Raw genomic sequence first — 23802 nt, forward strand, 5'->3', positions numbered from 1 at the left:
TCCGTATTCATCAGCCAAACATCTGCTTCGTCTCCAATTGCTAGTCGACGATGGATTTCTTCAGAGCTCTAGTATGGATACCTTAGTCAACGGACTTCGATGGCGCTGACCAACCTTCACGAATTCAAAACCCCCATTCATCGAATCCCATCGACCTTAAACGTTCTAAGGATTTATTTTTCTTCATTATTTAAAGTTAAGTTTTTGTAAATATAATTATTTTATTTTAAAGCTTTCTTTCTTTACGCCTACCAATATATACTGAAGGTATTCCTATAAGTATTTATATTTAATTTTTTTTCTATTATTTAATGTTAAAGGGCGTAAGAGCCTGGAATCAGTCACAAACAAGACCCGCCCGTAACATTAATTGGCGACCTTGCCTTTACCTTCAGTTTATTGGTGGACGATGTGTGATAGGCTCAAAGAATTTGTGGCTTTGGGGCAGGAGTTAGGCTATGAGGGAGGTGAGTTAAGGGAGTTTGTTAAAGGTCAACAAGCTGCGGAGCGAGATGAAAGGCACGAAAGAGCTGAAGCTAGGAAATTGGAATTAGAAGCAGAGGAGAGGAAAAACTTAAGACAGCATGAACTACAAAAAATTAAATTAAGTTCTCCTAGTTCATTAGGGCTGGAGGGGACTTCCATTGTGGAGACAGATAGGTTTGGGTGGACAACGGTACTCAAGTTGGTTCCAAAATTCAATGAAAGTGAGGTATCAAAATATTTCCAGTCCTTTGAAAAGCTCATGAAAAACAGGTAAGTGTCCTAAAGAGTATTATTGTTTGTTGTTGCAGTCTGTTCTCACAGGTAAAGCCCAAGAAGTTTATTCTTGTCTTTCAGACGAACAGTTGTGCTAATAACGAGACAGTAAAGAAAATTATCTGAAATAGCCTATAAGCAAGTACCAGAGGCCTATCGATTAAAATTTAGGCATTTTAGAAAAAATAGTAGCATGACGTTCATGGAGTTTGCTAGGTGCAAACAACAGTATTTTAATGAGTGGTGTAACTCCATGGAAGTAAGTACGTTAGAGGACCTAAAGGAGCTAATCTTGACAGAGGATTTTAAAAATAACATTCCAGCAGAGATAAAATTATATATTGAAGAGTGTCAGGTAAACAAGTTCACAAGGATAGCTGAATTAGCAGATGAGTTTGCTTTGACCCATCAATTTAGTAATGAATGGCAGGATAAGAAAATACATCCTAAAACTTTTGAAACTAAAGGGTACCGTCAATTAAGCGGGGAACCTGTACGCAACTCTCAATTGAAAACTACCAAGCATCTAAGTGACATGAAATGTTTTTTTTGTGAAAAGAACGGTCACATTATAAAGACTGTTTCAAGCATAAAACTTATTTGGCCACACAAAGAAAGACCGGTTTTAATTTAGTTAGTTTCAGGCAAGTGACTCCGTACTTCAGTGGATGAATGGAAAAATACTATTAAAAGCTTTGGCTATTACTTATCTAAAGGTAGTTTAGCTGTAAGTGAATCCGGTATTAGGAAACTAGTTACAGTATTAAGGGATACGGGTGCGGCCATATCAGTTGTCCTCAAGTCTTCCCTACCCGATGATCCGGTTGCTGGGGATGAGTTTGTCTTGATTGGGGGGTTTCCTGATGCTTGTATTGCTTGCCCTTTGCAAACCATTTATTTAGACACAGATTACGTTACGGGTCTAGTTAAGGTCGCGGTGGCAGATACATTACCTGTCAAAGGGGTTGATATCCTATTAGGAAATGATTTAGGAAAAGAAAGTTGCCTTGTGAATCCTATTGTAATGAAAACTCCTACACCTGAAGCTGAAGTAGCAGTCGTAACTAGATCTGGATTTGTTACTGATTCTGATAATTATGATTTAGATCTAGGTAGCAATGTTGATAGCTCATTAATCAGCGCACCTCTAGAAACATCTTTACAAAGAGATGACTTAATTAGAGCTCAGAGGGATGATGTAAGTTTAAAACATATCTTTGAGAAATGTGAAGAAGGCTCAGGAAATGATGTTTATGTTAAGGAAAAGTTCATTTTGAAGAATAACTTGTTACATAGATTGTCACGACCGATTTACGCTAATAGTAATGAAGTAATTGACCAGGTAGTAATTCCCTTTAAATTACGACCGAAAATAAGCTTGGCTCACGACAATATAATGAGCGGTCACTTAGGCGTAAACAAAACTTTTAAGAAAATGTATGACTCATTCTATTGGCCATCGTTGAGGAGGGATGTGAAGAACTTCGTAAATTCCTGTCACGAGTGTCCGATGGCAGGAAAACTTAACAAACCAATTCCTAAAGCACCTTTAATTAATAACCCGGTTACTGGAGAGCCGTTTGAGCACATAGTAATAGATATTGTGGGACCCTTACCGAGAAGTAAGAGGGGAAACTGCTATATATTCTCAATTATTGATAGAATGTCACGATTCCCAGAAGCAATTCCCATTCGGAACGCTAAAGCTAAGGCAGTAGTGCAACATCTCATCGCATGTTTTACTAGATTTGGGTTGCCTAAAACACTTCAGTCTGACAATGGGAGCAATTTTACAGGCAAGTTTTTCAAGGACCAGATGAGAAACTTCGGTATAAAGCACATTACCTCTACCCCTTATCATCCCGAAAGTCAGGGTGTCATTGAAAGATTCCACCAGACCTTGAAACACATTCTTAGGAAGTTATGTAGTGGTGAAGATAATCTTTGGGATGTCATGTTGCCCTATGCTTTGTTTGCTTTGAGACAAGCACCAAGTGAAACATTAGGTCTTTCGCCTTTTGATTTGGTGTTTGGACATAAAGTGAGGAGTCCTGTAGAGGTTTTGAGAGAAACTTGGGATGATGAGAAAGAAGTTAATGTTGCAGACAAAATTGATAATTTTAAAACTAAGTTATTTAGAGCTTGGGATTTAGCTAGAGAAAACCAGGCAAGTGCTCATCAGAAAAATAAAATAGTTTACGACAGGAAAGCAAAGTCTCGGGTCTTTGAGAAAGGCGATTTAGTATTAGCTCTTTTTCCGAAGGAAGGAAGTTCACTTAAGTATAAGTTTAGTGGTCCTTATAAGGTCCTGGATAAAAAGGGAGATGTTAATTACCTTTTACAGTGTGACGGTAAAATAAAGAAAGCTAGATGGGTTCATATTAATCTACTTAAAAAATATAACAAGGCACAGACTTCAGTTTGTAATATTAATGTAAAACGTAATATTAATGTAGAATGTCCTTCGAAGGATATTAACAATCAAACTGCTGAACAGGCTAGTAATTCCTACATATTCAGTTCATTTGATGATTATTATAATTTGGGTCCCTCTCAGCAAAAGATGGTAAAAAGAATAATTTCAAAGTATCCTAAAGTAGTAAGGGATGAACCAGGTCTTACTCATTTAATTGAACATGATGTTGAACTGACTGATACAACCCCCATTAGACAGCATCCTTACCGGCTGAATTCACTAAAAGCTAAAAATAGAAGGCTTACACGATGGAGCCTGATGTTGCAGGATTACGAGCTAGAAATAAAGCATATCAAAGGTGTGGACAACCAGGTTGTAGATGCACTGTCTCGAAGCTTTGTACTTGTGTGAACAGTGGTATGTGTAAGTTTTACCTGTAAAACTTTTCTTTTGGTGGGAGGTGTTACGGAAATATGTATTTATCTTTATATTATTGTTAAGTTGTTGTGCTGCAGAGCGCAAATGGGTTGTTCTAGTGGTAATTGAATAGTTGAAGGACTGTTATTTATATTTGTTTCTCCCACTACGTGAGGTGAGTTCGAGTGGTGTAACCCTGAACCCGCGGGGAAAAAGCCTTGGACCACGACTGCCGAGGAGGAAAGGAACGGGTCCCCTCGATACTGGTGGACTTGTTGGATAGTCTTTGATGGACCTGTTGGATGGTCTTATTTAACGTTACTGGGTTGCTCAGGAACAGTTTATGGCAAGTACGACTTCAGGGAAGTCTTGGAGTTTCGCAGTCTAGAGAATGCTGGCCAGCACACTGGGTAATTTACTTATGCCCTAGTGAAAACGTATTGTCTACCGAAATACGATTTGCTTTTCCCCCCGTCAAAACCTTGGCGTACTTAGAGAGATTGTCTGAACTCGACTTCAGTTTGCTGCATGCAGGCGAACGCCTCCGTATTCATCAGCCAAACATCTGCTTCGTCTCCAATTGCTAGTCGACGATGGATTTCTTCAGAGCTCTAGTATGGATACCTTAGTCAACGGACTTCGATGGCGCTGACCAACCTTCACGAATTCAAAACCCCCATTCATCGAATCCCATCGACCTTAAACGTTCTAAGGATTTATTTTTCTTCATTATTTAAAGTTAAGTTTTTTGTAAATATAATTATTTTATTTTAAAGCTTTCTTTCTTTACGCCTACCAATATATACTGAAGGTATTCCTATAAGTATTTATATTTAATTTTTTTTCTATTATTTAATGTTAAAGGGCGTAAGAGCCTGGAATCAGTCACAAACAAGACCCGCCCGTAACACTGCTACAGTATCTATGGGTGTTCCCTCTGGACGAACTATACCCGAGAGACCATGAGACGCATCACTGTTGTGCACAATGACATTCTGAGACGCCTCACAAACACTCCCTGCTACCACTCCGCCACACAGATGTTCATAGAAAACCACCTGAACAATTTAAAAATCATTGTGAGGCGAACAATGTCCAGTCTGGTAACCCGAGTGAGAAACAGCAGCAACTCGTTCATACAAAGCATCCTAAGGAGTGAAGCAAGAAGAAAATCTAAATTGTGGGAAAGATGGGAAAAGGAGGCCCTAAAGGACTTAATCTCTGTACTGGCAAGATGTCATCTGCAGTTTTTGTCATTATTACATTTATTGCTGTTATTTTAATTTTTCATTATTACTGTGATTACTATCAAGTTAAAGTTTTATTTACATTTAATTTATGTATTAAGCCCTCTGGACCTGACTACTGTAACCACTTAAGGTCTCTAGTTGAAATTTAAGTTATATAATATGTGCACCAACTGTTATTACTCTCAATGCATATTTTTTTTTCTCACCAATATTATTACTGTTATTACCAGTATGATGATTACTAGCTTTTATGCTACCTCAGCTATTTTGTGGATAAGTGCCGATTATTCATTTTCTTTTTCTATTTTATCATGTCTCATGTATCTAGATTGTGTATGTTACTGTCTGTATTTTGTATATTCAATGCATATGGCCCCGAGCTGAAATAAAGCATATTATTATTATTATTATTATTATTATTATTATTATTATTATTATTATTATTATTATTATTATTATTATTATTATATTTGTGAAACGCGTTCTCCAAATCTGTTCTCTTCTCTAATACTGTGAAGCTTCATCGACCCTAGAGTTTAGTCTATAAGAATAAAAAAAAATCTTCGTACCCTAGGTAGGTAAATCAAAACGAGATCAGAACTCCACCTTACTCGGGCGCGTATAATATATATTTAAATATATATAGATATATAGATATATAATATAGATATATATATATAGATATATAGATATAGATATATAGATATATAGATATATATATAGATATGATATATATATATATATATATATATACATATATATATATACACACACACACGCACACACACGCACACACACACACACACACACACACATATATATATATATATATATATATATATATATATATATATATATATATATATATAAAACTGGGACGTCCAGGAAAACGAATCAGTACAGCCATTCACACTTCATTGTCGCCGAAGGTACTTCGGAATGTTACGTTGCATTATTTCACCGACGCAATAAAATGTAAAAAATGAAATAAAATGGGTAAGGAAACGTCGAGGTACATCAGAATACAAACAAATTATCAATTAGGTGGTAGACAGCTGTGTAGAGGTTGTTTGGGTGTTTACTGACTATGAATTTTAAATTAAATTTTTTTTAACCCCGTAAGTTAAAGATAGAGAAACTTACTTTAGCATTAGTTATCGTGCAATGGATAAAGTTAGTTGACAAAGAAGACGTTCCTTTCCACGTCTTGATCTCAATGAAACCTTTATAATGAAAGATGGTTCTAGTTGCATAGCCCTTCAGTGATGCTTTGCCGTAGCACAATAACTAACCGACTCCCAATCTTCGAGATAAATAATCTAGTGCTTTAACTTGGCTATAATAAGGTATTTCGGTCACTATAAGTCTTCTCACAAGTTCTCTGTCGTTTGCATGATGACATTCCATTGAAAGGAAAGCAGTTGCTTTCATGCTTTCATACAGATGCAGTGGTGTCGAGGAAATGAGTAAATATATATATATATATATATTATATATATATTATATATATATATATTATAATTTTGAAAGAAATATGACAGTCATAGACGCTGTTTAGTCTTTCTTTCTTTCAAATACACTCATCATATCGTGAACCTAGGAGTTTTTAAACGCTCTTAAATTCTGTCTCTGTCTACTACAGAATAATCAGAATGCGAATTTGTTCTTTGTGAACTTTTATAAAAAAAAAAAAATCATCGCGTTAGTGTATAGATCATCTTCTTCCTTTTTAATCCAAGGTAGCGTGAGTATTCTAGTTAATAGTGCAATGGCGTTTGACACCATATCTTAAAAGGTTATAAACAATTCAACCTATGTATTTTTTTTTTCGACACGGGAACAAAGGAAGTTTTTCTTATATAAAACAAAATAACGCTTATATTGTGGGTTCCTGTTGACAGGGCAAAACCACAGCATCTTTCCAATCAAAACGAATAGCCAAATAGATTTGCTTTTATCGAGTTTTGAGAATTTTACTGGTTCTCAAAAGCAGTGGAAATATCTTTTAGTTTTTTTTATGTGGGTTACCACCTTGAAACTATATATCGTTTTATTTTCGTTTACTCGGGAAGTAATTCTACAAACTACTTTTTGTTGTCGTTCTTATTGGGGGGTAGGAAAACCCTTAGGAAAAGCCTAAAAAGGTTTGAAAAAGGTGATTCGTATAGAGTTAAAGCTACAGGAATCTTATGAGAGGATATTTATGATCTTTTTATTAGAGTGGAAGTTTAAAAAAATAAATAATGTGAATGTTAAACAGTACATAAACAAGTATTTCTATCAAAATATAGCGATTCTATTTTAATTTTCGTTTGTGAAAAAACGCGCCATTTGACCGTAGATTTAGCACGTGCCACTATTAAGCTGGAGATTGGATCACGCCTTGTCGTGTTTAAACGGAGTCATTTTTAAGGGACACAGAAGTTCGGTTATAATTATTCATTAATCGCTTCTAGTAAATACACGAGAAAAACTTACCTTTTATTGAAAAATTTTATTCCAAGAATTTCTCTCTCGTGCCGCCCAAAAAAGTTGCGCTATTTTTAAGGATATGGGAGTTGCCTTTTGCAACAAGGGAGTTTTTAAACTAACTATAAAAAAAAAAAAAAATTTTTCCTGAAAATAATCGAACGAAGGTAAAAGTGAAATTGAGGTTTAGCTGAAATGTTAATATACACTTGAAAGCATGGGTGTGGTAATGATTATTATCTCTCTCTCTCTCTCTCTCTCTCTCTCTCTCTGATAAATAAATTCAGAAACCCTTATACGTCGTAATCTTCAATAAAGTACCAATATCTAGAATCCAGTGAGGACGAAAATTGGAAACCCAATGAGAAAAGTATGATAGAAAGCAGATGATTTGATATCCAAATTTTGGATGTGCATAAAAATTCATGCAGTTTCATAAAATGGTACAAGCGCTAAAACTTTTAGTTGAACAGAAATACTGCCTATAGAATGTAAAAAAAAAAAAGACGAAAAACAATACGCACTTGCCTATAAAGAATGTAATCTGTAGCGTGTATATTTTCAGTACAAGGCTTTAACAACCGGCCCCAAATCGACAACAGGACTCCAGCAGTGAACTTGAAAATTAAATGGACGCGAGAGTAACCAGAGCCCAGTAAATTATCAATGCTCCAGGAGGGAGCGAGGTCACAGCAGGAAGGCGGGGTCAGGAAAAGATTTTCATTTTCATGGAAGATAGATTTTCTGTGACCGGAAGCAGTTCAGAAGAGGTCATAGGAAGGTGGGGTCAGGCATTGTTTTTCATTTTCCTGGAAGATAGATTTTGTGACCGGAAGCAGTTGAAGAGAGGTCGCAGCAGGAAGGCGGGTCAGTTAAAGTTTTTCATTTTCGTGGAAGATAGGTTTTCTGTGACAGGAAGCAGTTCAAGAGAGGTCGCAGCAGGAAGGCGGGGTCAGGAAATGTTTTCCATTTTCCTGGAAGATAGATTTTCTGTGACCTGAAGCAGATTCAAGAGATGTGTTTGTTGCATTTATTATGAATGTTACCTTTCAGACTTCTTCAACAACTGTGTGGATATTGCCGATTTATCATATCTTTTTTATCATGTTATCTCATGCATCTAGATTGCGTATTTTATTGTCTATACTTTGTATATTCCAAATATATGGCCTTGAGTTGAAACAAAATTATTATTATTATTATTATTATTATTATTATTATTATTATTATTATTATTATTATTATTATTACTTAAAGAAAACGTATAATCACACGAGGCAATAAAATGGTAGAGTAATTCCACAGTAGTATGCCTGTTTGATTTAGTTTTTTGTTTTTCAATATACACAGCAGTGTATGTTTTAAAAAACAAAATCAAACAGGCATACTTCTGTGGAATACTTGCCCATTATTATTATTTTTTTTTTTTTTTTTTTGTCTATCACAGTCCTCCAATTCGACAGGATGGCATTTATAGTGTGGGTATATTATTATTATTATTATTAATATTTTTTTTTTTTTTTTTTTGCTCTATCACAGTCCTCCAATTCGACTGGGTGGTATTTATAGTGTGGGGTTCCGAGTTGCATCCTGCCTCCTTAGGAGTCCATCACTTTTCTTACTATGTGCGCCGTTTGCAAATTATGAAACTTTTTGCTGTCTGAACTAACGCGCAAAGGATAAAGTTGGTCGTCGAGTCATATTCCTCCCATCACTTATTATCAATAAGCCTTGATATGAAGATAACCTTTTATATTGGAAGATAATAATAATTCCAGTTCCTGGACCATTCACTGATATGATTAAACTACCCCACTCCCAGATTTCGCGACGATGAAGCATCTCGTGCTTCAATCGCAGTAATAAATGATGACATTCCATTAAAGGGAAAGCAGCTTCTATTATACAGTTGCAGTGGTGTCGAAGGAATGAGCGATGGTCACGGAACAGGGAAGTCCTTTCTACACACCTCATCGCAATTTACAGGATGAAACCAGGGAGATATTGAGATGAAGGATTGCTTATCCCACTCGGGCTAAGTTTGCATGTCTTTAGCTCCGAGAAAAATAGTATTGGGAAGAAATATGGTAGCAATGGAAGCTGTTATTGCTTTCTCTTTTTCTTACACACACCCACATACACACATACGGAAATGTAAGTTATTTATCACTCGGAAATATAACTCACCCCCATACCCTCGCTTTCTGCCCGTGTCTAAGACAGAATATATTCATGTTCGATTTCTATTTGTATGAACAAATGCCAAATTAACGCTAACCTAAAGCCATGAGAAAACGATGATTTCATTTTTCCTCACCCTCTCGACTACTGACAGGAAAGCAACCAAATGAAAACAGTACAAAAAGAATACGTCAGCATACAAATTGACAATACCTCGAAACACAACAGCTAAAAAGTCCAGAAACTTGCTTCGTTAAGGAGACAATTTTTCCTTTCCTGATAATAAAGTCTGCTTTGGAATGAATGTGGATCAGAGACAGCAGCATCAGCTAGCCACACTAAACCATTCACACACACACACAAACACACACACACACACACACATAGACCACACACTCGCCAACAAACACACTAAAAAGTTTAAAATTCTTGCTTCTGAAATGAGATTTCTGACTAGTTCCTGCCAAGACGATCGTTCATGGCCTTTGTAAATGCCTTCATCCGCAGTTTCATAATTCACTCTGGAGAGGAGAGAGAGAGAGAGAGAGAGAGAGAGAGCTGAAACATATGAAACGCCTAGGGTTTTTGATTAATAATATATTGTCCATGTGTTCTCTGTGACCTATGGAATGTGAAGAACAGTGAGAAGCAACGACCCGAGAGTAGCTGAACAATGAGTTTCTAGGGATGGCGTGAGATAAAAATGCTTAGTTGGACAAGTCAATGCACGACAGTTTATGAACTCTTCTCAAAGTGCCTTTGTGAAACTGGATGCAGCTAGAACCATGAGGCGTTAACGAACTGTGTGTTCGTATGTGCGTGTGCGCCTCTTCCCTTTAATAGTTTCATACACAAGTCTATGGGGGGATTTTTGATAGAGGCGTCTTTGAGTGAAAGGCAAGATGCCGTGGTGCTCACCGGGGAGTTTTTGTGACATAGTGTTTAAGTGTCCGGTTGCTTGGGTGAGTGTTAAGATTACTTTAGCCAAAGAGCGGCTTGTTGTCTATTTGACATTTTTAAGAATATCCAATATTTAACCTATGATTGTCAATCTTGTGTGTGTACTTACCGGGATGTGTTCTGTGTCTTTGAAACAGACGATTCTGGCAGAACTGGCAATGGAGGGACAGGGGTTCCCAGAGGGGTGTGGACTTTTTGGTGACTAATGATTACTATTAGACATTTTACTGTTGGGGGGTAATTAAGTTAGTCTGTAGGACTTGATTGATTCATTATTTATTCGTTGTTAATAAATGTTAATGTTATGATGCGACTCTCTCATTTTCATGACCTGTTAGAATGGAGAGAAAGAGGTGGAGAGAGAGAGAGAGAGATTGCTTAGAGAGAAAGAGGTGTCGATGCTAGAGAGAGAGAGAGAGAGGCTGTGTGTAATGCTGTGTGTTGGTTTGCCTGACGTTCGGTTCGTGCTGCACGCATACCTAATAAGTAATGGGAATATCCCATTACACATAGATTGCCGGGTTAAGCTCTACGTAGTTCGTAGTTCACTATATCTGAGCATTAACATGATGTTCTACAAGTTTGGCGTAAACACTTTGTAATCTATCACCAAATGACTTCTTCAGAACCCAGTGGCTAACAACCTCTTGAGCTATCACCTCACAGGGAATGCCAGAAGATGAAATAATAATAATAATAATAATAATAATAATAATAATAATAATAATAATAATAATAATAATAATAATAATAATAATAAGGAAGGACACGATCAGGAAAGAATATATGCAGAGACTCAAGGCGATACTCAAGTCAAAACTCAACGCCGGAAATATGATAAAAGCCATAAACACATGGGCAGTGCCAGTAATCACATACAGCGCAGGAATAGTGGAATGGACGAAGGCAGAACTCCGCAGCATAGATCAGAAAACCAGGAAACATATGACAATACACAAAACTACACCCGAAGAGCAAATACGGACAGACTATACATAACACGAAAGGAAGGAGGGAGAGGACTACTAAGTATAGAGGACTGCGTCAACATCGAAAATAGAGCACTGGGGCAATATCTGAAAACCAGTGAAGACGAGTGGCTAAAGAGTGCATGGGAAGAAGGACTAATAAAAGTAGACGAAGACCCGGAAATATACAGAGACAGGAGAAAGACAGACAGAACAGAGGACTGGCACAACAAACCAATGCACGGACAATACATGAGACAGACTAAAGAACTAGCAAGTGATGACAATTGGCAATGGCTACAGAGGGGAGAGCTAAAGAAGGAAACTGAAGGAATGATAACAGCGGCACAAGATCAGGCCCTAAGAACAGATATTTTCAAAGAACGATAGACGGAAATAACATCTCTCCCATATGTGGAAGTGCAATACGAAAAATGAAACCATAAAACCACATAGCAAGTGAATGCCCAGCACTTGCACAGAACCAGTACAAAAAGAGGCATGATTCATGGCAAAAGCCCTCCACTGGAGCCTGTGCAAGAAACATCAGCTACCTTGCAGTAATAAGTGGTACGAGCACCAACCTGAAGGAGTGATAGAAAACGATCAGGCAAACATCCTCTGGGACTATGGTATCAGAACGGATAGGGTGATACTGCAAACAGACAGACGTGACGTTTGATTGACAAAGTCAAGAAGAAAGTATCACTCATTGATGTCGCAATACCATGGGACACCAGAGTTGAAGAGAAAGAGAGGGAAAAAATGGATAAGTATCAAGATCTGAAAATAGAAATAAGAAGGATATGGGATATGCCAGTGGAAATCGTACCCATAATCATAGGAGCACTAGGCACGATCCCAAGATCCCTGAAAAGGAATCTAGAAAAACTAGAGGCTGAAGTAGCTCCAGGACTCATGCAGAAGAGTGTGATCCTAGAAACGGCACACATAGTAAGAAAAGTGATGGACTCCTAAGGAGGCAGGATGCAACCCGGAACCCCACACTATAAATACCACCCAGTCGAATTGGAGGACTGTGATAGAGCCAAAAAAAAAATAATAATAATAATAATAATAATAATTTTTATTGAGTATAATGGCAGAATTTACATTCAATGAAACATGTTTGAATGTAAGGTCTGTTTCCATCATCCAACGGTACATGAACAGGAAGAAAGGATTAGTCCCGCAGCCCGGACCATTGAGATACAACGAACGAGATACCGACTGTAACCCTTACTGGTATTTAGGAGTAGACTTGTAAACTGTGAAACTGACCGTCTGCCGAAAATATATGGGTGGCTTACTAAACAAGCACCAATAATTGCTTGTTAGATTTTGGGTCTAGATCCAATATATTAGATGCTAGATGAAGTTAATATATAATATATCTGCAGACTCTACTAATTATAGAATGACCAGTGACAGACATTTTGGAGGGTGGGTTCCCTGCTGACAGACACACTGAAAATGGGGGGTTTATTTGATCTAGATTCAACTTAGGAGATACCGAGTAAAATTTACACTACAATAGCACTGCACACCCCAGAATACTGTGGTGGTAATGACAGACATTTTAGTGGGTGGTTACCCCCTGACAGACGCCCCACAACCAATGGGGAGGAGGAGACAGGATCTGCATCCAACATTGGAGATACCATGTAAAACTTGTACTACGATTACACTGGACATCCTAAAATCCTGTGGTGGTAATGACAGACATTATAGTGGGTGGTTTCCCGTGACAGACACCCCACAATGAGTGGGGAGGGGGAGAGAGGAGACAGGATCTGCATCCAACATGGAGATACCAAGAAAAATTTGTACTACAATAGCACTGCACAGCCTAGAGTACTGCAGTTGTAATGGCAGACATTTTAGTGGGTAGTTATCCCCTGACAGACGCCCCACAACGAGTGGAGGGAGGGGGAGGGGGAGGGGGGAGACAGGATCTTCATCCAACATCAGAGATACCAAGAAAAATTTGTACTACAATAGCACTGCACATCCTAGAATGCTGTGATGGTAAGACATTTTAGTGGGTGGTTACCCCCTCATACACACCACACAACGAGTGGGGAGGGTGGGGGGGAGGGGGAGTAATGATCTGCATCCAACATTGGCGATACCAACTAAAATTTGTACTACAATAGCACTTCATATCCTAGAATGCTGTGATGGTAATGACAAACATTTTAGTGGGTGGTTGCCCCTTAACAGACACACCCCAACAGGTGGGCGGGGGGAAGGGCAAGCCCCGATAATTAATGTCTAGACTAGTATAGTAGGCTACTATTGACCCGTATTATACATTATCGTGATATATTTAATAAATATTTTTATCCTTTCTATATCCTTTGTATTTATTTAACACAAAAATTATTTTATTTTTTTAATATAAATAACAGTCATCTGTTGGCCCATAATAATTCGGTCATATTACTATTTTGTCAAGCAAGCAACTGACTTCAATTATAGTACTGGCTTTAACTTTGTTTACGAGATGAAAATTAATGTAGCGGTGGCTGGAAGACTGGCACTGTAAGGTAGCAAGTAAGTTCTTCTCATTATTAGAGTTATTGCTGTAAAATGTCTATGTACATAACATTTGTTAAATAGAGTAATCCGCACCCATTAAATAGACAGTACTATATGTTTAATATATAAGTTATAGTCAGGGTACAGATCATAATAATTGCCCTATAGCCTACTCGGTTTGTTTTATCGAAGCAGGACTACCTTCTTTTGGTTTCAACTGACTTTCATTCTAATAAAATCATGGATACATTTTTTGTATTATCAGTTTTATGAATGAATATTGTTGTTACTATAGTCGATTTTTTTCGGGTGGTGTAAAATTCGTCAGATATAATGCACCTGGCTGAGGAAGGACACAGAGGAGCTCTGTTTTTTAAACAATCTCTCCACACACCAAGTTATTTCGAACATTTCCATTCTCTCAAGATGATTATGAATAAATTTAAGACCAAAGAAATATTTTGTGAATGTTAAGTGAACGTTTAGTGAATGTCTTGTGAATGGTAATGTTTAGTTAATATTTAGAGTGTAAGTATACAGTGAGTGTTTAGGGTTTTAGTGAATGTTTTCCGAATGTTAAGTGAGCGTTTGGTGAATGTCTTGTGAATGTTAGTGTTTAGCAAATGTTTAGTGTGTAAGTGTTTATTGGGTTTTTAATGAGTGAATGTTTATTCATTGTTTAGTATTTATTAAGTATTTAGGGTTTGGTAAGCATTTAGTACTTAATGAGTGCTTAGGGTTTAGTGAGTGTTTAGTGTTTAATTAATGTTTAGGATTAAGTAAGTGTTTAGTGAATGTTTACCGAGTGTTTGGGGTATAATGAGTATTTAGTGAATTTAGTGTTTTAAGTGTTTAATGAGCATTTAGTGTATCGTGAGTGCCTAGTGAGTGTTGGGTATTCAGTGTTTTTTGTGTTATTGAGTGTTAGTGTATGTTAAGTGACTGTGTGTGAGTGTATGTTAAGTGTGTGTGTGTATGTGTGTGTGTTTGTGTGTGTATAGTGAATGTAGGCAAGTGTGAGTGCTTACTGAGTAAATGCATTGTGAGTGTTAGTGTTTAGTGATTGTACTACATCACTGTTTAGTTAGTGTTTCGCTACTGTATGCAAAGAAAGTCCGCTATTTACACAGGAACCACTTAGGCTTGACACTGCTTCGATCCAAGAGCAGATGCTTAGGCCTTGACCACAATGGATGGAGTGCTTAGGCCTGTTTTCGTAAGGTAATTTTTCTCTGTGAAATTGGGTCGAATAATAATAATAATAATAATAATAATAATAATAATAATAATAATAATAATAATAAGGCTAAGAAGCAAGAAAAAAAGGAGGAACTCAACGAGAAATACAAAGTACAAGAGAGGGGAATAAACAACACAATAGAAGATGTAAAACAGAGGCTTAAGGCCAAAACACATAAGATCCAACGATACATGAACAGGAATAACGATACCAACAGAACAAACTATTCGGAACCAACCAGAAAAGACTATACAGCCAACTAAGAGGGGAAGACAACCACCAAGAAATTCCTGAAGCCGAACCAAGTAAGAGACTCTGGGAAAACATATGGAGCAATCCGGTATCACACAACATGCATACAACATGGCTCCAGGAAGTCAAGGAAGAAGAAACAGGGAGAATAAAACAAAGATTCACAGAGATCACGACAGACGCAGTCAGACACCAACTAAAGAAAATACCAAACTGGAAAGCCCCAGGTCCCGATGAAGTCCATGGATACTGGCTCAAAAACTTCAAGGCCCTACACCCACGAATAGCAAAACAACTCCAGCATTGTATCTCAAATCACCATGCACCCAAATGGATGACCACAGGAAGAACATCCTTAGTACAAAAAGACAAGAGTAAGGGAAATATAGCCAGCAACTACAGGCCTATCACCTGCCTACCAATAATGTGGAAGTTACTTACAAGTATCATCAGTGAAAGGCTATACAACTATCTAGAGGAGACAAACTTCATCTCCCACCAACAGAAAGGCTGCAGAAGGAAGTGTAGGGGCACAAAAGACCAGCTCCTGATAGACAAAATGGTAATAAAGAACAGTAGGAGAAGGAAAACCAACCTAACCATGGCATGGATAGACTATAAGAAAGCCTTCGACATGATACCACACACATGGCTAATAGAATGCACAATACAATGCACAACTGGAATACAATACCTACAAGCTCTGGAATAAGACTAGCAGAGGTTAATATCAGGAGAGGGATCTTCCAGGGCGACTCACTGTCCCGACTACTCTTCGTAGTACCCATGATTCCCATGACAAAAAGTACTACAGAAGATGGATGCCGGTACCAACTCAAGAAAAGAGGCACAGTGAATCAACCGTCTGATGTTCATGGACGACATCAAGCTGTATGGTAAGAGCATCAAGAAAATAGATACCCTAATCCAGACTGTAAGGATTGTATCTGGGGACATCAGGATGGAGTTTGGAATAGAAAAATGCGCCTTAGTCAACATACAAAAAGGCAAAGTAACGAGAACTGAAGGCATAAAGCTACCAGATGGGAGCAACATCAAACACATAGATGAGACAGGATACAAATACCTGGGAATAATGGAAGGAGGAGATATAAAACACCAAGAGATGAAGGACACTATCCAGGAAGAAATATATGCAGATACTCAAGGCGATACTCAAGTCAAAACTCAACGCCGGAAATATGATAAAAGCCATAAACACATGGGCAGTGCCAGTAATCACATACAGCGTAGGAATAGTAGAATGGACGAAGGCAGAACTCCGCAGCATAGATCAGAAAACCAGGTAACATATGACAATACACAAAGTACTACACCCAAGAGCAAATACGGACAGACTATACATAACACGAAAGGAAGGAGGGAGAGGACTACTAAGTATAGAGGACTGCGTCAACATTGAGAACAGAGCACTGGGGCAATATCTGAAAACCAGTGAAGACGAGTGGCTAAAGAGTGCATGGGAAGAAGGACCAATAAAAGTAAACGAAGACCCGGAAATATACAGAGACAGGAGAGTGACAGACAGAACAGAGGACTGGCACAACAAACCAATGCACGGACAATGCATGAGACAGACTAAAGAACTAGCCAGCGATGACACATGGCAATGGCTACAGAGGGGAGAGCTAAAGAAGGAAACTGAAGGAATGATAACAGCGGCACAAGATCAGGCCCTAAGAACCAGATATTTTCAAAGAACGATAGATGGAAATAACATCTCTCCCATATGTAGGAAGTGCAATACGAAAAATGAAACCATAAACCACATAGCAAGCGAATGCCCGGCACTTGCACAGAACCAGTACAAAAAGAGGCATGATTCAGTGGCAAAAGCCCTCCACTGGAGCCTGTGCAAGAAACATCAGCTACCTTGCAGTAATAAGTAGTACGAGCACCAACCTGAGGGAGTGATAGAAAACGATCAGGCACAGATCCTTTGGGACTATGGTATCAGAACAGATAGGGTGATACGTGCAAATAGACCAGACGTGACGTTGATTGACAAAGTCAAGAAGAAAGTATCACTCATTGATGTCGCAATACCATGGGACACCAGAGTTGAAGAGAAAGGAGGGAAAAAATGGATAAGTATCAAGATCTGAAAATAGAAATAAGAAGGATATGGGATATGCCAGTGGAAATTGTACCCATAATCATAGGAACACTAGGCACGATCCCAAGATCCCTGAAAAGAAATCTAGAAAAACTAGAGGCTGAAGTAGCTCCAGGACTCATGCAGGAGAGTGTGATCCTAGAAACGGCGCACATAGTAAGAAAAGTGATGGACTCCTAAGGAGGCGGGATGCAACCCGGAACCCCACACTATAAATACCACCCAGTCGAATTGGAGGACTGTGATAGAGCAAAAAAAAAAAATAAATAATAATAATACTAATAATAAAATAATAATAATAATAATAATAATAATAATAAAGATTAAAAAAGTAATAGTAATAAAATTTATTACTGAGAGCTGGACCGAGACCTTTCAATATGGCCTTCCGAGGTCACTCTTGGCAAGGAGATCGCTACTTCAGTGATTGACGCCCTATGCCTCGCACACAGCTGACATATTTGCACATTCGGTTGTCCGATTTTTATAACTGTGTTGGAGACGCATTATAAATCATATTAGCAATGGTAAAAACATTGAACAGACGTGAGGATATAATATGATGTTAGTGCCTGTCTACTGGATATAATGAGGAATTAAAGTAAAAATATCAATAGGGAGAAAATTAGCCGAATAATGGTCGTCAAAGCCAGCATCGATAGAATGTATTGAAACACATTACATAGGCTACCTGGCTTTAAACATCAAACTGCGTAAGTATCATTTTTATATGAGTTTAAATCTTCCTGATACTTGGTGATAGCGTACAGATCAATTTGATTGTGGCAGCCGAAAATAAGTGGACCATTAGATAATTGACATGATATTATAGGCCAACTTAATTTGGGAGTCAGGGGAATAGAATGGGTGAAAATGTTTTAATGTTTATAGTTAGCCTATCCTGAACAATTCATTCATATTTCCGTTTCCAGTAATTATTTGTGTAGTGATACATAATCTCTTTGTGAATGTGCGGGTGTTAAAACGGCTCTTTATGATGGGACTTTGATCTTAATATCAATCGAACTCCTATATCCGATAAAAATTTCATTTCATCCACACGAACCAACAGCAACTAAAGAGCAATTCAGTTATGGTAAAGCACGGTTTACACGCTACGATAAATTGTAGCGATTTATTGTAATGAAAAGGTTGTTACAATTTGTCGTTACGCGTAAACAGGAGATCGTAGCGATTTATTGGAGTTGGAATTGGATTGAGTGGTTGGTGCCAGCAGGCTCAAATCTATATACATCGTAACGACAAGTTTGAACGTGTAAACAAGGTTCCAAGATATCGTTACAATCTAGCTCATTTTCAGATTGACTGCTGAATTGTGAAGTCCTGGTGCGCAAGAGCTAATTCGAAATATAAACTTAATACACAGTGATGGCGAATTCTAAGCAAACTCCTCATGAGTTCTTAAGCGAATTCATTAAACTTTATCGGAGTTTTCCGTGTTTGTGGAAGATAAAGTCCCACGAATACTCTGATAGGAACAAAAAGGACCTGGCCTATGCAGAACTAGTGAAGAAATACAAAGAGTTTGATCCCTTAGCTGAAAGAAACACTGTTGTCAAAAAAAATAAATGCACTACGGACTGTTTACAACAAAGAGAAGGCAAAAATGACCGCCTCGATGAAATCAGGCGCAGGGTCAGAGGAGGTATACAAGCCTAGTTTATGGTATTATGACCTGCTTCACTTCTTGTATGATCAAGACTCAGCAAGATCTGCTAGGAGTTCAATGGATGATGAGGACAAACGAAAACAAAATGAGGCAAGTTTGTATTATATTCATATAATATGACCGACACTCTTTGCATAATATATTTTACAAAAGGAATGTACTAACATAATGAATAGATGCGTTCAAATTTTACCAAATTAGTGTACACATTTTTATTATACTGCTTTATAATATAAATGTTTGATATCCTTACTAAACTATACCATTTATTTATATTGAAACTGTTTGCAGTTTTGAATTTGAAACCAAAAATCTCATATGCTCAATGCCATATTATCTTGCCATGTAACTGAACCCACTCCATTAAAATATGAGCAAAACTTTTCTCTGACTTGTTTTGCTTGTTCGAGAACTTGTCCTCTTGAACGTCGTTCGAGGTTGTGCAGAATATCAGGATTGCACCTTGAACCGAGGTGAATAGTACCATGGGTAGTATCTTCCTTATCAAAACATTCAGTAGGGGCGTATGTCACTGATTTATTGCGCATGAAATTGTGTAACGCACAACAAGCGAGGATTACTGAGTCTGTAGATTCAACTTTTAAATTAATCGCAGTATGTAAAATACGAAATCTTGATGCCATAATTCCAAGTGTTCTCAACCACTCATCGTGCTCTGGAAATGCGATAGTTACATATTCTTCTCTCGTTGTTCAATGTATCCAACAGAGTTATATGAGAAAACACTTGTTTCTTCATTAACCAATCACGGCTCCATTTCCTTTTTTGATGTTCGTTTTTTTCTTGATCTTTCTCCCACTAAACACATCCCAAATGCAGACCACCATAATGTTTCTTCCATGACGGTCAAGTAAAGACTAAAAATATTGGATTAAAAATCGTTGCATGTAAACGCTCTTTCAATCATCCAATAGATCGTTACTATCTCAGTGTTCAACAAATCGCTACAATTTACCGTAGCGTGTAAACCGTGCTTAAGACACGTTGGACTACGAGCTTCGACATGGCTGCAATGCCCCAACTATAGACAAGAAAAGAAAATGACCAAAGACGCTATTAAAACGAGAATACTTATCTTACATTTCTTTTTTTAGAGGAATTAAGAGTGGCGCCATATGACTGGTTTAATTATTCAAAAATGTCTCATCACACATACTTGTAGCTGTTGTCACTTGTGACCCCCTCCCATTCAGATAAAATACTACTTTTTGTGAAGTAATAACTCCACACCAAAGGATAATGTTAATTTATATATATATATATATATATATATATATATATATATATATATATATATATATATATATATATATATTGTTTGTGTGTGTGAAACTATAGAAAGTAGACCAGTCCTAGTAAGTCCTTTACATAGTTTTTTATACAGATGTGATGGAATTATTGAAGTGAAATATTCCATACTTCAATAGGAATTTTTAAAAATAACTCCGGCAGTAATTCTTTTCCTGAAACATCATAATATTTCTTGAATTTTTTACCTTTTACATTTTCTCAGGCTTACGATTTTCAGATAATTACCATATTTATAATATTAATAATGCCTATGATAGATTTTGAATCATTTCAAATTGTCCCATCTCTCCCTTCCAATTTTAGGTTATGTCTGTGAACGGGTAACCACCCACTAAAATGTCTGTCATTACCACCACAGTACTCTAGGATGTGCAGTGCTATTGTAGTACAAATTGTACTTGGTATCTCCGATGTTGGATGCAGATCCTGTCTTCCCCTCCCCCTACCAACTCGTTGTGGGGTGTCTGTCAGGGGGTAACTACCCACTAAAATGTCTGGTAATACCACTGCAGTACTCTAGGATGTGCAGTGCTATTGTAGTACAAATTTTACTTGGTATCTCCGATGTTGGATGCAGATCCTGTCTCCCACGCCCCCTCCCCCTCCCCCCGACTCGTTGTGGGGTGTCTGTTAGGGGGTACCCAACCACTAAAATGTCTGTCATTACCACCGCAGTACTGTAGGATGTGCAGTGCTATTGTAGTACAGATTTTACTTGGTATCTCCATGTTGGATCCAGATCCTGTCCCCGCCTCCACCTCCCCACTATTGTTGGGTGTCTGTCAGTGGGTAACCACCCACTAAAATGTCTGTTATTACCAACACAGCATTCTAGGATGTGCAGAGCTATTTTAGCGTAAATTTTACTCGGTATATCCTAGGTTGGATCTAGATCCAATTAACCGCCCCCCCCCCCCCCCCCCATTTTCAGTGTGTCTGTCAGGGGGAACCCACTCTCCAAAATGTCTGTCACTGGTCATTCTATTATCAGTAGGGTCTACATTTATATTATACATTAGTTTCATCTGGTATCTCATAAGTTTACAAGTCTACTCCTAAATACCAGTAGGAGTTACATTCGGTATCTCGATCGTTGTATCTCAATGGTCTGGGCTGCCGCTCTATACCCCCTGCGGGATTTAGAGTGGCTTAAATACGAGCTTTTCCCCCACAAATTTCCAAATTTCCAAGAAGGGATTTTTTGTTTCATAACTCGAGCTCAATCAGTTGGCATTATTGCGTGGTCTTTAAATATATATACCTTATTAACCTCAGCTATACTACCCTGCGTATGTTAAAAAGTCTCAGTTTTTTTATATTTTCTACGTTTTCTCCTCAGTTTTCCAACAAGAGGCTCAAACATCTCAAACATTAAACTGTTGCTTTTGCTGTTTGCCACGAAATTTTCACGTTTTCTATTTATCAATGTGTATCGTCCATCAAGCAGGGTTACTCCTCTACTATGTTTACCTGTGACTTAGACACCGCATCTCGCTTGGTTTTCAGTGGACTCACGCCTATTATTTTTGCAACACAACACGTACTCAGACAAAAATCAAGGCGTGATCCGACCTCCATCTTACTTGGTATGCTTTTAATGAATATGTGGCCATTCAAAGTCTTCCTAATCGGATTTTTTTTAATATTTACTTATATCTACGAACGATACGTATAAATGATATATATAGTTTCTGGGAATACATCATTTAACATATAACAATATTGTTAGGTGACCAAAGCTTCAAAAATTAACAAGTTAATCGATTCGTCTTCATAAAGTTGTGTAATAAAAAAAGAAAAATAATTACATAGTAAGCAGACCCAAGCAAACCCTATTATCCACTGTTATCCCAAAATACGAACGTTTAAACAATCTTGACACAGCGTAATCTTTATAAAATATAGAAAATTTCTCAGCCTTTATGCATTTTACGAGTTTACCCTAAAAACAATGACTGTCGGAGTGTGAATAATTGTCATTTTTCGAAATATGTGTACCCGGGCAATTTTCTTTTAGTTAGGGCACTGAAAAAGGCGTGGACCTTAAAATATTGTTTACGTTGATAAAACGCAAAGACGAGCAGACAAATTCATATGCGGTTTGTAATGAAATGCAGGAAGTGTGGAAAGTCCGTAGACCGATCAATCATACGAGACGAAGTGCTGGCAATTTAACATTCTCTCCTCTCCTCTCGTCTCTCGTTCTCCATCTCTCTTCTCTCCTCTCTCCTCTCTCTCTCTCAGAAGAAAGAAGGCAAAGCAAAGGTCTATCTCTCTCTTCCCTCTCTCTTCTCTCTCCTCTCTTCTCTCAGAAGAAGAAGAAGAAGAAGCAAAGAGTCTCTCTCTCTCTCTCTCTCTAGAAGAAAAAGTAAATCTCTCTCTCTCTCTCTCTCTAATAATAAAAGTAATCTCTCTCTCCTCTCTCGTCTCTCATCTGTCCCCCCTCCCCCCCCCCCTGTCTCTGCTCTCTCTCTGAAGAAAGAATAAAAGAAGAAGAAGAAGCAAAGAGATCTCTCTCGTCTCTCTCCATCTCTAGAAGAAGAAGAAAATAAGAAGTAAATCCCCCTCCCCCGCCCTCTCTCTCTCTCTCTCGTCTCCTCTCTCTCTCTCTCTCAGAAGAGAAGAAGCAAAGATTGCCTCTCTCTCTCTCTCGTCTCTCGATCTCTCCTCTCCTCTCTCTCCTCTCTCCAGAAGAAAAACGAAGAAGAAGAAAGTCTCTCTCTCTCTCTCTCTCTCTCTCTCTCTCTCTCTCTCTCGAGTAGAAGAAGAAAAGAAGAACTCTCTCCTCTCTCTCTCTCTCTCTCTCTCTCTCTCTCTCTCTCTCTCAGGAAGAAGAAGAAAACTCTCTCTCTCTCTCTCTCTCTCTCTCTCTCTCTCTCTCTCTCTCTCTCTCTAGGAAGAAGAAGAAGAAGAAGAAGAAGTTTACCACAATATTCTGAGCCGGTGATGTTAGAATGCTCCGCTGAATCTCTCTAGAAGAAGAAGAAGAAAAAGAAGAAGAAGAATAAAACAATATTCTGAGCCGGTGAAGTTAGAACGCTATGCGCCGCTATATGCTCAATTTAAAAAATTTCCAATTTAGGAACTTGCCAATGCTCTTTCCTTTTGGGACCAAGAGGAGACGAATCAATTCCGCTCCTCATAAAAAGACGGCCGAACCAAACGAGAATGTTAACACGCTCGGTTTGCC

The 23802-nt window shown here is 37.9% G+C and overlaps 1 protein-coding gene across 1 annotated transcript in view; it reads left to right on the forward strand.

Moving 5' to 3' along the window:
• The first annotated feature begins 409 nt into the window (after positions 1-409).
• LOC135225360 (uncharacterized) overlaps positions 410-23802 on the forward strand; it is an 81721-nt gene continuing 58328 nt past the window's right edge. Inside the window, exons 1-3 of the mRNA XM_064264692.1 lie at positions 410-756; positions 1480-3110; positions 3768-4002. Coding sequence (XP_064120762.1) covers positions 410-756; positions 1480-3110; positions 3768-4002 — 2213 coding nt within the window. The remainder of the gene's footprint in view (positions 757-1479; positions 3111-3767; positions 4003-23802) is intronic.

The sequence above is a fragment of the Macrobrachium nipponense genome, chromosome 13 (assembly GCF_015104395.2).
Source record: "Macrobrachium nipponense isolate FS-2020 chromosome 13, ASM1510439v2, whole genome shotgun sequence".
Lineage (NCBI taxonomy): Eukaryota > Metazoa > Arthropoda > Malacostraca > Decapoda > Palaemonidae > Macrobrachium > Macrobrachium nipponense.